The 17,090-nt window shown below is 36.4% G+C and overlaps 1 protein-coding gene across 1 annotated transcript in view; it reads left to right on the top strand.

Annotated features, from left to right (window-relative positions):
* Positions 1-17,090, top strand: part of ZRANB3 (zinc finger RANBP2-type containing 3) — a 70,278-nt gene that overhangs the window by 46,910 nt on the left and 6,278 nt on the right. The window contains 7 exon segments of the mRNA XM_058194014.1: positions 2,368-2,547; positions 4,327-4,479; positions 6,163-6,619; positions 8,646-8,795; positions 10,374-10,465; positions 12,610-12,711; positions 15,659-15,804. Of these exon segments, the coding sequence (XP_058049997.1) occupies positions 2,368-2,547; positions 4,327-4,479; positions 6,163-6,619; positions 8,646-8,795; positions 10,374-10,465; positions 12,610-12,711; positions 15,659-15,804 (1,280 nt within the window).

Below are 17,090 nucleotides of genomic sequence, written 5' to 3' on the forward strand. Positions count from 1 at the left end.
ACAGACGTGTGAAACCTTTTGTTTGTTCAGATATAAAGCAAAAGCTTGGAGATAAAAACTGTTTCTGCGAACTGATAGAACATCACAAGATCTGTGCCATATCTGTAAGCACCTGGCTAAGTAAAACTGCTCGAGTGGATTGTGAATTAATTCTTAATTGACCGTTGTGCAAAGTGTCTGTTAGTCATTATTATGCATATCAATATACCTCTAAGAAGCAAATACAATAAAGCGTCATCCTTTTGTTTTAGGATAGTAGGTTTATATTTCCTAATCTATTTGCATAGATTTAAATTTACAATATTACTTAAATGCACCTAAAAATTTCTTATTTGTATCCTATGACTGTCATTAAGTGTTGTACCTTATGATTCTTGATGAATGTATATTTTCTTTTATGTACACTGAGAGCATATGCACCAAGACAAATTCCTTGTGTGTCCAATCACACTTGGCCAATAAAAAATTCTATTCTATTCTATGTTATGTTATGTTATGTTATGTTATGCTATTCTATTCTATTCTATTCTATTCTATTCTATTCTATTCTATTCTATTCTATTCTATTCTATTCTAAATTGTTTCACTGAATTGAACACTGGTGAAATCATTTTCAAATCCAGTACTATGGGAAGATACTTTAAAAACTTTTAGGCTGAATAAGTTCCATACCTGGATTTCTACACATGGCATGTTCACAGCCAGGAAGAAGATGATGTTTGCTAGGTACACAATGGAGTTGAGTGTGGAATATAAAGAGAAGAAGAACTCAAAATCTCTTTTTTTTCTTCTTCTGTTAATCTAAACCTTAGGTGGTCAAAATGGTCCTGAATAAGTAGGAACAATTCCAATTGCAAAAGGAAAATTCAGGATCCAGAATTTCTAATTCAATTTCTTTTTAAGCAAATTCTAGCAGTGATCTATCAGCTTAGCAAATGACAGGTGTCAAAATTAACACATTGCAAAATTTTTGCAAAAATTCTTTAACTTTTTTTAACTTAGTATTTTATATATAGTAAGACTAAACTAACAACTTCTGAAATTTAGTCACTAATATCCAGATAACTGCTGTTGCCTCCATTTGGGGAGGCTAAAATAAACCCAAACAATTGTGGAACCAATCAGCACTTTCCCAAAAAAAGAATTACACTTTCATGTAGGGATGTTATCATATCAAAAATTCAAACAAATTGACAAATTATAGTGTGGACCCCAGCTACTAGAATATATTTTCATTGTCATCTACTTTTGTTCATATGTATTTGTACAGATTTTAAAAATTATTTTTCTACTATTAGAGAATAACTTTTTCCGGAACTTAAATTATTTTAAAGAATTTAGCTCAATTGCTCTGCATCTTTTTCTTACTTTGCCCTTGTTCTATTCCAGTTAATAGGTTTTCTGTCAATCTTATAATATATCTTTGAATATTAGTAGCTCAGGTTGGTAGTTATGTTGTTGGTTTGAGCTCTGAGCTTGGCAGTTTCGTCCCTATTTGAGGAGACATCTTCAGTGTGCTGTCGATTGGATAGATTCTTGATCCAGGCTTGTTCATTGTTGTGGGGGTTGTTAGCCATGAGAGTCGATAGCTTGTTTTGCAGAGTGGTGTGCTTCTTTTGTACGCACTGAAAATGTCTCCTTGAATGGGGATGAAATGTTTGCAACTAAATTGCCAAGCTCGGAGCTCAAACCAACAGCATAATGTAGAGCTGATCCAGAAACTAATATTGTTTGCAAAATACATTTATGAATTAGTATGTTTGTCTATATATAATGCAATTTCTTATGAGATATTTAGGAAGGAGCTACAGAGGTAAGAGCTATGTTACTGAGGCAGTGGTGAAATCCAAATTTTTTTGCTACCGGGTCTGTGGGCATGGCTTGTTGGGCATGGCAGGGGAAGAATTCTGCAAAATTCCCATTCCCGCCCCATTGCTGGGGGAAGGATATTGCAAAATCTCCATTCCCACCCCACTCCAGGACCAGCCAGAGGTGGTATTTGCCGGTTCTCCGAACTACTCAAAATTTCCGCTACCAGTTCTCCAGAATCTGTCAGAACCTGCTGGATTTCACCCCTGTACTGAGGAAGGAAAATTAGCAATGCTGTTTCAGTTAAATGGAGAGACAGAATGAGATATCAGACAAGAATTCCAACTGTAAATGCCTTTTGCTCCAACTTGTTAGGCCTTTTGAGCGAATTTTTACATAGAAGACAAAACTTTGTGATAGATAAAGAGGAATGATGTTCTCTAGTTTCAACACTAAATATTCCCCGAAATTTCTATAAGAGACTGTAAGTTTACAAAAGGCATTGGTTGCTGCCTGTTTGATAAATGATATAAGTATTTATTTCTTCATTACGTTTAGGGTTTAACCTTCACCGCTGCCACTCATGTTGTTTTTGCTGAACTATATTGGGACCCTGGACATATAAAACAAGCAGAAGACAGAGCTCATCGGATAGGACAGAGTAATTCTGTGAATATCCATTATCTTATTGCAAATGGAACGTTAGATTCTGTAATGTGGGCAATGTTGAATCGTAAGGTATGATTAAATATTGGAAGTCCCAGCTGCTTCATATTTTGTACTATATTGAGGTAGTCCTTGACTTGCAACAGTTCATTTAGTGATCTTTCAAAGTTATATCGGCATTTTAAAAAATGACTTATGACCATTTTTCACACTTATGACCGTTGCAGCATCCCCATGGTCATGTGATTTACATTTGGATGCTTGACAAGTGACTCATATTTATGACAGTTGTAATATTCCATAGTCATGTGATCCCCTTTTGTGTCTTTCTGATCAGCAGAGTCAATGGGGAAATCAGATTCACTTAACAACCCTATTACTAGTTTTAAGAACTGCAGTGGTTCACTTAACAAATGTGGCAAGAAAAGTCATAAAATGGGGCAAAACTCACTTAAGAAATTTCTCACTTAACAACATAAATTTTAGACTCAATAGTGGTTGTAAGTTGAGGACTACCTGTACATTGTATGCCGGTCCTTTTTCGCCCCATCTTTTTTTCTATCAAGTTTTCCTTGGTTTTGATTCTTAAGAAGAATATTATATATCTGAAGAAACAACCAAGACATCATGGGACGTAAAAGTTTCTTTGCTACAGAATTTCCTTAGAAACCTCTGGACCCATACTTTAGAAAGCAGAAGTGCCTCAGTTCTGAAAGCATGAGGCTCGTGAAGCAGAGGAAATATTTATGTAGGTAATTAGAGCTTGAAAGATGCAGTCAGACAATAATAAGAAGCAGCCTTTTACCCTTGGAAATGTTCCATGTTTTGTCTTCATTTATCTTCATCTCACATTAAAGGCCTGAAATCAAGACCCTTGGAATGAAAAAAGAATTTGTTGAGCTATAGAATTCAAGAACTGTCAGATTATTTGGGATGCTCAATCTGTCATCTCTGCAGATTCTGTACTAAAACAAAAATTTTATTAGTGCAACTCAGAGGTCACAAAATAATATGCAACTTTTCATGTTCTCCATAATTTATTGCAGAGCATGGTAAATAATGCAGGGGGAAGTTATTAGAGCCATGGTCACATACTTAAGATTTAATATGAGAGAAGTTTCATACATTAACATTAGGCTAGGGTAAGTTTGTAATAGCTTGTAAGCCTCTTTCCGAGGCTGCTGGGAAGTAGAAATAAGGAATAATTGTCCCTTTATTTTAAAAAAGATAATATTGAATTATATGCTGTTAGAGGCAGAGTTTCCAGGTTCTTTGGAAGGTGATTAAAATAGAAACTAAACAGTTGTTATTCTGAAAACTGTAAATAATTTTGGATGATATATTTTGAGAATCAGCAGTCTTTCTTGGCGTTTGGCACTTTATCGTTATATTAGCTCTCTGGCCCAGAAAAGGCCTGGCAATGTCAAATGATTACAGTCAAACTTTCTCATCTCTTTTGAAGTGGATGTTAATTATTTCCCTGTGACTTAATAAGTCCATTTTGGTTTCAACAAGGAGGAAAATGTAAGAATTCCATAGCTAAAAATCAGCTATTTTGCTGCTAATTTTGATAGTCGTGTCTGAGAGTAGTTTGGATGTTGAGGAGCGACATTTGAAGTAGTACGTGATAATTCAATATTCCAGTGGAATATTATTGATTTTTTTCTCTTGAAATCTTGCTGTGGAAATCTACAGAGACGCAATTGTTAAAAACCAAACTTTTAATTTCTATTTCTAAGCGTCATATTCTGTTTTGCTTCTCAACTTAAATGCTTGTTATAAGTTGGGTATGCAGCAAATAGACAAATAATAATGTGGGTATTTTTTAAAATTCTTTCATTTATTATTTAGGCCAAAGTTACAGGTACCACATTAAATGGCAAGAAAGAAAAGCTACAGGCACCTGAAGGTGACAAAGATAAATGGAATTTTTTGAATTTTGCTGAAGCCTGGACCCCAAATGAAGACCTAAATGAAATCAAGGATGAGGTCTTATTCACCCATGTAAGAATGTACATATGTAAATCTTGTTCGGTATCCAAGAGTAATACTGTGTTTTTGATATACAAATATTTCTCATTTTGGTTTAGATCTATTATAATAACTGACTTTCACACAGCATTATATTTTCATTAATATTAGCTGTTGTAATGCTGTTTTAGAATCATTAATGAAGTGAATGTCCATATGAATGAATGCTTTATTTTATATTTAAAGTACAGTTTTATTTTTCTCTTAAACCCATAGGTATGGTTTCTGTAGGATTTGCTGACCTAGACATTCGGGAGGGCAGCTGACATTCCACATGTCATGATGTTGCACAAATGATGCTAATTAGATACAATATGTTATTTGTGTAATGGCATTGTGACAAGTGTGACATTATCAGTGCTTCTAGCAGATGCTTATGTCTACTGATTATAATTCTGCTTTGTCTTTGATAACTGTGTTGGGAGTTTTAGTGGTTTCTGCATAAACTTAATGGCAGATTATATCAGATTAATTTGTCTTAATACTTTGGTTCAGGGTTTACTCAAATAGCCTTTTGCATATTATCTAGGGCATTAGCTTCATTACAAGCTGCATTAATAATTCTTCATATAAATGTCAAATTGTGAAATCTAAAAATGATCACCATTGGCAGAACAGATCTCTCTCTTCACAGCATCATTTTCCTAATAACAAAAGGCAGGTTCAGAATTAATTACACAGCTTATTATTTTTTAAAAAAGTACCCAGTAATGTCATCTGAGTTTCAAAATTGGATCCAAATCCGTAGAAATAAACATGATTCCTATTGTTCTAACTATAGCAAAGATTAAAATGAGTTAAACGTATGTTATTTGACCAAAACATTAGTATTAATAGTTCATTTTGTGAAATTTACTTGCCAAAATATTAATAATTCATTTTGTGAAATTTTTTAAAATGTCAAAATATTAGCATTGATAGTTTATTTTGTGAAAGTTATTTAAAAGTCTGGAGTAAGTAGAACTGATGCAAAACTTTACTATTTCATTTGGCAACTAACATACCAACTTTGTTTAAAAACTCTATGTGCAATACTCCAACTTAAAAAATAAATAAATTTGAATAACGTTGACAGATTGTTAATACTAATGAATTTCTATATTCTAAAATATAGATTATTACTTTTTTCCTTAATATGTCAAATTGCCTTGTTAAAATTCAGACTACAGACTTATGATCACAATTGAGCCTGGAATTTTGGTTGTAAGTCAGTGTGGTCATAAGTCAAGTCACCACATGACCTAATTCAATTTTATGACCATTTTCACAGCAATCATTAAGTGAATCACTTGGTTGTAAATCTAAATCCAACTTACCCAATGGGAATTTTTTTGCTGGAAAATGGCAAAAATCACAAAACATGATTTTGACTACAGTACATTGAACTGATAGTAAATGCAAATCAGTTGCTAAACACCTGAAATGTGATTATGTGAGCACAACGGTTATGTGGCATTTGTAACTTTGAGGACCAATCAGAAGTAACTTTTTTCAAGTTTGTCAGAATAGTTGTTAAGTGACCAGTCATAAGTGAAGGACTACCTTGTTCTAAAATGGCGAAAGTGAAATAGGAAATGCTTGGTAATGATATTAATAGGTAATGAAGGCGCATCTTTGTGTTAAGCAAAGTAATGATTGTTGGATCTTCCATCCTAGTTTGAAAAGGAGAAGCAACATGACATTCGTAACTTCTTTTCGCCAAAACCAGATATGGAGAAAAAGCGAAAAATTGATTCCTGTTATAATGTGTCTCCATGTTTGAGTTCAAATTCTTCCCAAGCCTTGGAGGAAAAAGATCTGGAAAGTGGCAGAAACATAGATTCCCAGAAGCCAGAGGATCTAGATGAGCTTTGCAGAGAGGCAAAGAGACCAAGACCTGTAGATCCATCTACACCCAAGCTTGTTCCTAAAAGAGGAAAGACAAAATGTTTGTTTAGAAAAAGAAACAATTCATTTTCAGAAGAAGCTTCCCAGGAGGATGAGTGTATCCTTTTACCTGAGTCAACGAAAACATTTGCCTCTGAAGTAACCTGGCCTTGCAGTCTTTGCACTTACAGTAATAGTTCATTGCTACCTTACTGTGAAATGTGTGACTCTCCTCGCAAAAAGAATAGTGAGTAAAAATATTTGCTCCTGTTAGAATATTTTTTCGTTGTTTTAACACATCGTGTTAGTCTGTTTGTATTATAGCACATATACAAAAATATCCTAATGTTTAATGCTAAAAGCAGATATTAGCAGTTGGGCGTAAAAGTGTAATATTGCATAAATTAAAGGTTTACAGAAAGAAATGTAATTGTCCATGTTATAAATTTAATTTGTATGGTATCTTATTGTTAGACATATTAAAAGAAGCAACTTTGTTAGTTTTTATTACTGCATCTATAATATTCTTCCCTCCACTCCCTGAGTAATATACATAGAGTCTTGAAAGAAAGCAGCGGTACGAAAACTCAGTTCAAGGCACGGGTGAAATGCACCTGATCCGGTAGCGATGGCAGCGGGTGGTTTGGAGAACTGGTAGCAAAAATCCCTGCGCCCACCCACCCACCCCCGCCCATGCCCAGCTGAGCCGCGCAATCATCAGAGGGTTTTTTTTAACTTTTAAAAGCATTTTTTCTTCCGCCGAAAAAATGCTTTTAAAAGTAAAAAAAAAAGCCTCTGATGATTGCGCGGCTCAGCTGGGATTGCCAGAACCCTTTAAAAGCATTTTTTCTACAGCCTCTTCAGCCAAAGAGGTTGTAGAAAAAAATGCTTCTAAAAGTAAAAAAAAAAAAAAAAGTTAACCACGCCCACCCAGTCACATTAGCCCCCAAGCCATGCCCACAGAACCAATAATAACAAATTTTACATTTCACCCCTGGTTCAAGGATAGATCTTATTTCATCCCCAAGGATGTAGGATGTAGGTCATGTTTGACCTCAGATACCTGAAAGGAAGTGTTGTTAGTAGGAAAAATGTGGGACCAGCACAAAAGCTAAATTCAGTTGAATTGAAGCCTAAAATAATTACATTTAATTTTACAAAGTATTGCGAATGAGCGGCGTGGTGGTCTAGAGGTGGGGTTCTCACCTCACAATCAGAAGGCTGTGAGTTCGATCCTAGGTAGCGGCAGATATTTCTGTCTCAGCGCAACGAGAAAATATCTGCTGCGAACTCCATGTAGGCATCAGGAAGAGCATCTGGCCAGTAAATGCTTGACTCCAGTCACCAGACTCCACCCTGATGATTACAGGGTTGTTATGAGAAAAAAAATGGCTAATATGAATATTTTGCAAATATTCTATAATTACCCTGTCTCTGACATTTAAAAAGTTCTATGCTAATTCTTGGAGGTTTGGACAGGGAGATGTATATGTAGGTATTTCCTTCATTTAGTATATGCTATTGTTATTTATTCAAGTATTAAATCTGTGGTAGTACCAAAACATAACATTGCTAGATGCAACAGAGGTAATAATAGATGTAAAGAAAGTAATTAGAAACAGTTGCAGTCTTTACAAATATATTGATGCAGTTAATAAATGGGTACAATGGAAGACAATTTAAATAAAGTAGTTTATAGGTTTTTTTCACCTTTTTTATTTTTGTCACGTTTTTCTTATCTTTTTGCTTGTTTAATTTTTTCTTTTTTTTAATACTTATAAATAGGGAAGATATCAATATTAATACATTTAAAGTGTTATTGGATTCTAGTTATAGTTTAACATGGCATAATACATAATTCTAGACAATTAATGAAATAAAATATTTCAAATTTTATTATAATGGAAAACTTTATTTAGTATTTTTATTCTTTTTCCACTCTGTCTTTATCAGCCTTTTTATTTTATGTAGCTTTTTATTCTGTTCTTTTAATTTTTTAATAAACAATTTAAAAAAATTGCTAGATGTTTGGTGACTATGCTGTTATTTTTGTACCCTTAGTTACTATGTATGAACGTAAGAGAAGTAATTTTGCAGGCACGTATCCTCTTCTTCTTTAATTTGAGAATCATCTATGTAATTACTTATGGTTAACTACAATTAACTGCTACTCTTCTCTTGAGAACTAAGTAATAGACTTTATAACAGAAATGTACCTTTCCCAACAACGTATTATATAATTGTTATTCCTTCTTGCTTTTTAACATTCACAGTTACACAAAAGGAAAGTCAAATTGGTTTTCTCTCTGCTAAAAATGAAGATGGAAATGCAATCAAAAACAACATACAACTTAATGGTATTGAGATGATAAAGGAAAAAACAAATAAAAAATTGGACTGCTGCAAGCAAGAAGTCAAAGAAGGTAATAAATATTGCCTTCCTTCTGGCATTAATTATTACATGTTCATGAGCATGTAAATCTAGAAGTTTGAGAATTATCAGCTTTTCCCACAGTGATCAGTGTGTGTAACATTTGCAAAATGTTTAAATGGTGAGGAAATTTCTATTTAGTCTTAAGAGTTTGGAGCCAATTTGAAGTGCAGAATGTAGGGGAATGAGAGGGATGGGGAGACTTGGTTCAGTAGTGGAAGTCAAGTTGTTCAACATCGGAACACAAAACTACAAAGAATAATGTAAACACTTGTTGGCTCTTCCTTTCTTCTGTTATTGAATACAGTGCTTAGAAAGACTTACAAGATGCCCTCAGTACATTTTGGAGACGATGGCAGGGCTATAGTTTGCATTCTGGGAATTTAGACAATGCAAGAAAATGTCCTATTGGAAAAATCGTAGTTGTCTACCAAAATTAACTTGATTAACATAGTTATCTCTCTCTATAACAAGATTACACTTTAAAAAATATCACAGAATATTCATCTGCTAAATTAGAAGTGTGAGCCAGTTTAACTTAGTCGTTAAAGTAACTGCATTAGAAACTGGTAGACTCTTGAGTTCTAGTTCTGCCTTAGGCAGGGAGTAGGTGACTTTGGGTCAGTTGCTTATCCCTCAATGGTAGGAAGAAGGCAGCAGCAAACAATTTCTGAAAATGTTACCAAGAAAACAGCAAGAACTTGCCCATGGAGTTCAAGTCATAAAAAAAGAAGAAGAATTAATTTATACATAGCTTTAATGCATACAGTTGGCTTTGGACATATCAGATAAGGATGAACTTTGACATGCTAGTGATACATAATAATAAAAATATTATATAATATCTTAATATATTTCCAATAATAATCTTTTACCTCCTCAGGACACTGCCATAGAGAAAAAAAACCAGAGCTGTGTTTTTGGTATATCTAGGGCAGGGGTGTCAAACTCGCGGTGTCATGTTGTCGTCACGTGACATCGTGACTTCTCGCCCCCCCTTCGCTAAACCAGGAGTAGGCATGGCCAGCCCGTGACTCATCCAGCCACGAGTTCGACACTCTGGATCTAGGTTTAGATCAATTCAATTCAATATTTACTACAATAGACTATTATTGTTCTCTGTTTCTACTGGGAATTATAAATATGAGATAGAATTAGTTACTATTATCCTTATTTCTTGAGTAAATGAAAAGATCCAACATTGGCCACTTAATATAAAGGTACTTCCTCAAAGGTTTTTTTCATGTGGTTTTGGTGAGAGTTAGGCCTCATTTAAGTTATTTTAGATACAGTAGTCCTTGGCTTATAACTATCATTCAGATTGGAACTTTGGTTGTAAGCGTTGCAGTTATAGGTTGAATCACCAGGTTACATAAATCTATCAAGTACTAGATAACCCCTGTGCCACAACAGACTAGGTAGGATCTAAGGATGTAGTTGCTTCCTAGGAAATTTCCTGGTAAATCAGGTGGAACGTGCTTGTGCAATGGCATCTTCATTATCATAATTGTTATAACGAGGTGAAAGTAAAATTATTTTGTAATAAAACTCAAATCATTTTTATTTACAGAGCATTCAAACGATTCAGAATCCATCCTAACATATCATAGTCTAATGTTCTATGCAAGTAGGAATACTGACCGAATTTATGTCTACACAAAGGTGGGAAATTAATTTTGGTTTCAAAGAAGCACATGTAGAATTCTAATTGGTACAAATCTATGCCCTCTAAAAAGCATTCTTGAAGGACTATAAAACTATAGGTTGTTGAATGGAACTGCTTCAAAGAGGCTGAGTTTTGAGGGACATAAGTTAAAAGGGGTTGATGGAAACTGAGGAGAGAAGTTGAATAAGCATACTTATTTTTTGCCGCTGGGAACACCTTTTTCTAGTTTCTATCAGTTCTGTGGTTTCTCACTGAGTCATTCTCTTTTAAGATTGACCACTGGATATTGCAGTATCAACTATATTACTATCTCAATTCAGCTAGTGTACAATTCCTGGAGCATTCCATGATATAGCAATACAATCCACTATGAGTACTGGCTTTCCACCCATTCTTGCTTTTCCCCTCTAGATAATGTAATTTTCAACCTAACTGAGTTAGTTGTTGCTTAGAATATTCCCATAAACAGCACCTTCCTATAACGTTGCTATCATGTCCTCAGGACATCTCTGTCCTGGGAAGATATATTTTGGTCTCTTCAAAGCAGATTTTAAGCTCCATCCATTTTAAGCTGACCTAGTAGACAGTCTTTAGCAAATTTAATTCAATCAACATGATTATCACACCTTTCTCCAAGTAATAGACCATAACCTACTACTAGATAAAGTAGAAAAATGTGGGTTAGACAGCACCACCACCAGATGGATTCGTAACTGGCTGACCAACCGCACTCAACATGTAGTCCTCAATGGAACTACATCCACATGGAGGGAAGTATGCAGTGGAGTACCCCAAGGCTCTGTTTTAGGCCCAGTACTCTTCAACATCTTCATCAATGACTTGGACAAGGGGATAGATGGGGAACTCATCAAATTTGCAGATGACACCAAGCTGGCAGGAATAGCCAACACTCCAGAAGATAGGCTCAAGTTACAGAAAGATCTTGACAGACTTGAACATTGGGCGCTATCTAACAAAATGAAATTCAACAGTGAAAAAAGTAAGGTTCTACATTTAGGCAAAAAACCCAAAATGCACAGGTACCATATATGTGGTATCTTGCTAAATAGTAGTAACTGTGAGAGCGATCTTGGAGACCTAGTGGACAACCATTTACATATGAGCCAGCAGTGTGCAGCAGCTGCCAAAAAAGCCAACACAGTTCTGGGCTGCATAAACAGAGGGATAGAATCAAGATCACGTGAAGTGTTAATACCACTTTATAATGTCTTGGTAAGGCCACACTTGGAATACTGCATTCAGTTTTGGTTGCCACGATGTAAAAAAGATGTTGAGACTCTAAAAAGAGTGCAGAGAAGAGCAACAAAGATGATTAGGGGACTGGAGGCTAAAACATGAAAAACGGTTGCAGGAACTGGGTATGCCTAGTTTAATGAAAAGAAGGACTAGGGGAGACATGATAGGAATGTTCCAATATTTCAGGGGTTGCCACAAAGAAGAGGAAGTCAAACTATTCTCCAAAGCACCTGAGGGTAGAACAAGAAGCAATGGATGGAAACTAATCAGGGAAAGAAGCAACTTAGAACTAAGGAGAAATTTCCTGACAGTTAGAACAATTACTCAGTGGAACAACTTGACTGCAGAAGTTGTAAATGCTCCAACACTGGAAATTTTTAAGAAAACTTTGGATAACCATCTGTCTGAGATGGTATAGGGTTTTCTGCCTGGGCAGGGGGTTGGACTAGAAGACCTCCAAGGTCCCTTCCAACTCTGTTATTATTATATTATTATTAATAAACTAGGTCATCCATGTGTGAATTACAGATTCCAACCAAAGAACCAGTTACTTATCTATGACATCTATCATAGATATCCTTGTGCCCCACTTCTGATCAAATGATATTAATCTCAATTTTACTATGTCAGTCTCTGCAAAAATGAGAGGGTTTAATGTGAGCTGTGCTGAGTACAAAAAGTGGCACGCACAACAAGAAGTCCGTATTCTACAAGTTTCCACATTGCCTCTTACATAGAGAAGTAATGTGTACTCAGAGACGTAGTCCATGTGACAGATAGGCACTTCACTTACGTGTAAATAACTAGTTCTTCCTTAAAACCATTAGCAGACTGAATAATTTCCTGATCTAAGATATTAAGTGTCTGTTATTTGATTATCCAGGATGGAGAGCCTCTCAATTGCAATTTCATTCCACTTGATATAAAAGTAGGCAACTGGGAAGATTTACCAGCATGTTTTCAACAAAAACAGAACCGTACACTGGTAAGTTTAATTCCATGATTCTTGATAAAGCTACAAATAAACCCCAAAGTATATATTTTGACTATAGTGACTTAAATTGATTTCTAAGTGTTGTTTTTGTTTAGTGATACCTATTCCATTTTTTGGGGGAAGAAAAACACTCCATACATTCTCTGTTCAAGGACTAAATTGCTTAATTTCATATGTACTCATAATACTTACTCATGCTTTTCCCTTTCATGGTAAGTAACATTCTGCAGGGCCCAGAAGAAGAGGAACAAATAATATAGAATAGAACGGGAATGGGAATGGAATACTTTATTTGGTCATCTGATTAGACACAAGAAATTTGTCTCCGCTGCAGAAACTCAGTGTACATGCAAAGCAACAGAGTAATAATAATCATAATGTTGATACCAATAAGAGGAGTAAGCAAAGGCATATAAAAGCAAAAGTTAAGAAAAAGGAATAAAAATAAAATTGAATTATGCTTATGCTACCACCATTAACTGTTTTCACCACATTCCTATGCCAATTCGTTTTAGTGGCTTTAAATTTTTCACCTCTTGTCTTTTTTTTGGATCTCATCCATTCAGCCACAACTTCTCAGCCTTCTTCACCTCTTCACATTCACTCTTCCTTCCTGTATTTGTTTAATAATTCAAGCCTATTTCATTCTCTCTGTATGTACAAACCACTTTGATGTATTTCTTTAGTACTGATCAGTCACTTTTGCATTAGCTCCACATTTATTATCATCTGTCTCTCCTTGATTCTTGTAACCTGTCTGCATTATATTCAACTTCAATGCTTTTCCTGAAATACTGACATTTTCATTTAAGAGAACAGACAGAAGCACACTCTTATACATAGCGTCTTTCTTTTTTGCTTCTTTTACTTCTTTTGACAAACATTCCCATGATAGACTATGTATTACCCATTATCTTTCTACCAGCGTAGGTATAGCTTGAAAATTCAATTTCCCTATTTTTTCTGATATGCTGTAAAAGTACACAAATTCATTTACTTTACTACTTTAGCTTTTAGCCATTTACATATAACTTGCAATTTTCATTTGATTTCCCCTGTCAAACAAATTACCCTGCTCTTTGATAAACTAATGGTCAGATCTGTACACCTCAGTGCTACACGCTGTCTCGTATTGTTTTGCAAAATTATTCACATTCTTACCAATATGACAATATCTGCATGCATAAATGCCTGCACATTTGTGTCCCTGACCACTATCTCAGGATTTCCTTATAATCTATCCATTCATCCATCTATCAATCTTTGATTCAAAAAGAACACCAAACATCCTATGTCAGTGATGGTGAACCTTTTCGAGTGCCTAAACTGGAACATGCGTGTGAACACCAGAGCTCCGGAAACACCAGAACACCAGAGCTCCAGCCATCTGGTCTTTGGGTTTTTGGGGCACCAGCTGGTCTTCGCATGCGCTGGAGTGCCGGAAACCCGAAGACCAGGTGGCTGGTGCGTGCGTGCTGGTCTTCTGGTTTCTGGCACTCCGGTGCGCACAAAGACCAGCTGGCAACGGCACGCGTGCTCACAGAGAGGGCTCTGCGTGCCACCTCTGGCACGTGTGCCATAGGTTCGCCATCACAGTCCTATGTCTTCATGCTTGATCAGCGGTGAAATCCGGCTGGATCTATCTGGCTCGCATGAACCGGTAGCGCTGGCGACAGGATGCTCCATTTACCCGCCGGGATGTCATTACCTCCCATATTTTACCCTCTGCCCATGCGCAGAAGGCTCTGAGCATGCACAGAAGAGGTGCAAGTATAGCGCATGCGCACTCACACTACTGAACCAGTAGCGAAGGTAAGTGCATTTCACCACTGTGTTTGATGTTGAACCATTTGCTGCGCTTCCTACTTATTGTCACCTATGCTTTACTACACAATTGCATTGATTTAATTGATGTAATTAACTGTTTGACTTTTGGGATCTGACAGAAAACACAAAAACTTACAAATGTTTGTTTCTGAAAACCCAAATGAGGCTCTAGTGGATTCCCCCTCGGCCCCCATCATATTGCAAGAACATCTGAAAATACAGAAGTGTTGATTGCTTCAGTCATCAGCTGCTCCTGTATTGCAAAGCAAAATATAAAATAATAGGTGCCAATTAATATTTTATGACCAAGTGTATGTATGTACAAGAACGATAAAGCCTTTTCTACTTTCGGAGGTGTCAAAGACACACTAGCAATACACAGGAGTCTTTCTGCTAAATGCAAACACTAACATTTGTACAGTGCATGCAAGGAATGCATAATGGAAGATCATTTCTAGTTGAAGAGACTGAGGCTAAGAAAATGGTTTGCTTAATGTCACCTAGTGTAATAAATGTTTGAGAAAGACAGAATTTGAGCAGAGAAATTCTTGCTTGTCACCCAGTATCGATCCACTGGGCTATATATCTACATCCGTGATTGAATGAATGTATATATTTGCTAACCTCTAGAATGATCAAAGCAGGATAATCTATGGCTGCCCAATTGTTGACAAGCATAGCTCTTAGCATGCTGGTTGAAATGGATGGGAAAAGAAATTTATCAAGAGAATTTAAGTTCCATGGCCACGTCCGCTTCAAAGCTACACTAATGCTCACCCGCTTGTCTTTCTCTCTGCTGTGATTTGTGATGCAATAGTGGAGGTGAGGGCCTGGCTCAGTAGGCATTTTCTGATCTACAGAGATTGGATGTTACTGACTTCTCCTCTGCTTCTGGGGTTCTATATCCCATCAATACTGAGGCTGCTGCTATATTAAGAAAAACTTCATTTATCTTTGAAATCGTTGAATGTTTGTACAGGTAAATGACATAAAGACCACGTCATTGGTTAAAACGATTTAAAAACCCACTGTTGTCTTTTGGGTGTATGTTTCAAAATAAAATCTTCACAGTTTTAATGTATAATTATTAGGAATAACCATTCTTTTCTAGATACTGAGGTTTGTGAGAGAATGGAATAGTCTAACAGCCATGAGACAGAGAATTATCAGAAAAAGTGGCCAGATTTTTTCTAATCCTGTTCTTGCTGCTGAAGAAATACTGTCTAAACAACAAGCCAAACTCACCAGTACCAAACGGTGTGTGCTGCTAGCCTCTTCTCTACTCTGGTCTAAGTATTACTTTTCAAGCAGTTGTATTGTACTTTCGTCATGATGATGCTAAATGAAGTGACAATCTTTCTTCTTTTTTAAATTTCTTTGTATCCAAAATGCTTTTTGAATTGGGGGGGGGGGGAGGAATCAACAATAAGTGTTTTTCCCAACAATAGTGGAAGGTTTCCTTCACAAGGTTTGCATTTCCCAATTGTTCCACTTGACATTTTTGATAAGTCTTATCTCCAGTTCTGGTCTTGCTGCAAAAAGTCAAACTGGACAGTGAAATGCTATTAGGGACAATGGGTGGATGGATTATGTTTGCCATTTTGGGGTGAGATATCATCAATATGCAGATGATACCCAGCTTTAGAACTTTTGCCCAGTTCCCTTGACATCGCTATCCTAACATCTGGAGGACCGGATGGGCGGAATGGGCTCTGACTCCACCCTACCAAGACAGAATGGCTATGGATATTTGAACCCTATGAAGAAAAGGTTCTTCCATCTCTAGTTCTGGAGGTCCTTCTACCCCAAAACACCGGGTGCGCAATCTGGGGTCCTCCTAAACTCACAGCTTCTGCATGAAGAGCAGGTTGCAACCATGATTAGGAGGGCCTTTGCACATCTTTGGGTGGTGCGCCAGTTGCACCTATACTGAACCGGGAGACTGCTCAGAATAACTCATGCTCTTGTGACCTCTTGTTTAGACTATTATTTTAACATGCTTTATGTGGAGCTGCCTCTGAAGAGCATTTTAACTGATGCCCAATGTGGCTGCGTGGGTGGTAAATGATGCCAGACATGCAGCATGCATAGCACCACTTTTGTGTGAGATGCATTGGTTATTGGTGTGTTTCCAGGTGCAATTCATGGTTCTGGTTGTCAGCTTTAAAGTCCTACATGACTTGCGAACAGGTTACCTGAGGGATTGCCTTTTTTCCAAAAGTCTCTACTCATCCAACCTAATCTAGCAGAATGGGCATGCTGCAGATCTCATCGGCAAACAAGTGTTGGCTACACGATGAGGGACAAGACAACGAGTGTTTTCTGCAGCAGCTCCAACTTTCTGGAATTAGAATCACCCCAACCCTGTTAGCCTTTTGTAAAGCCTTAAAAACTGGGCTCCCAAACCTGGCTGTTGATTGGGTCCAGTTTCCTGGCTGTATTGCTAACTCGCCAAGTATCTTGCCTGACATCTATATTTATTTTGGATGTTTTAATTGTTTTTATAGTTTTAAAATATTTTTAATGTCTTAATTGTAATACAT

The sequence above is a fragment of the Ahaetulla prasina genome, chromosome 1 (genome assembly GCF_028640845.1).
Source record: "Ahaetulla prasina isolate Xishuangbanna chromosome 1, ASM2864084v1, whole genome shotgun sequence".
NCBI classification, from domain to species: Eukaryota; Metazoa; Chordata; class Lepidosauria; order Squamata; family Colubridae; genus Ahaetulla; species Ahaetulla prasina.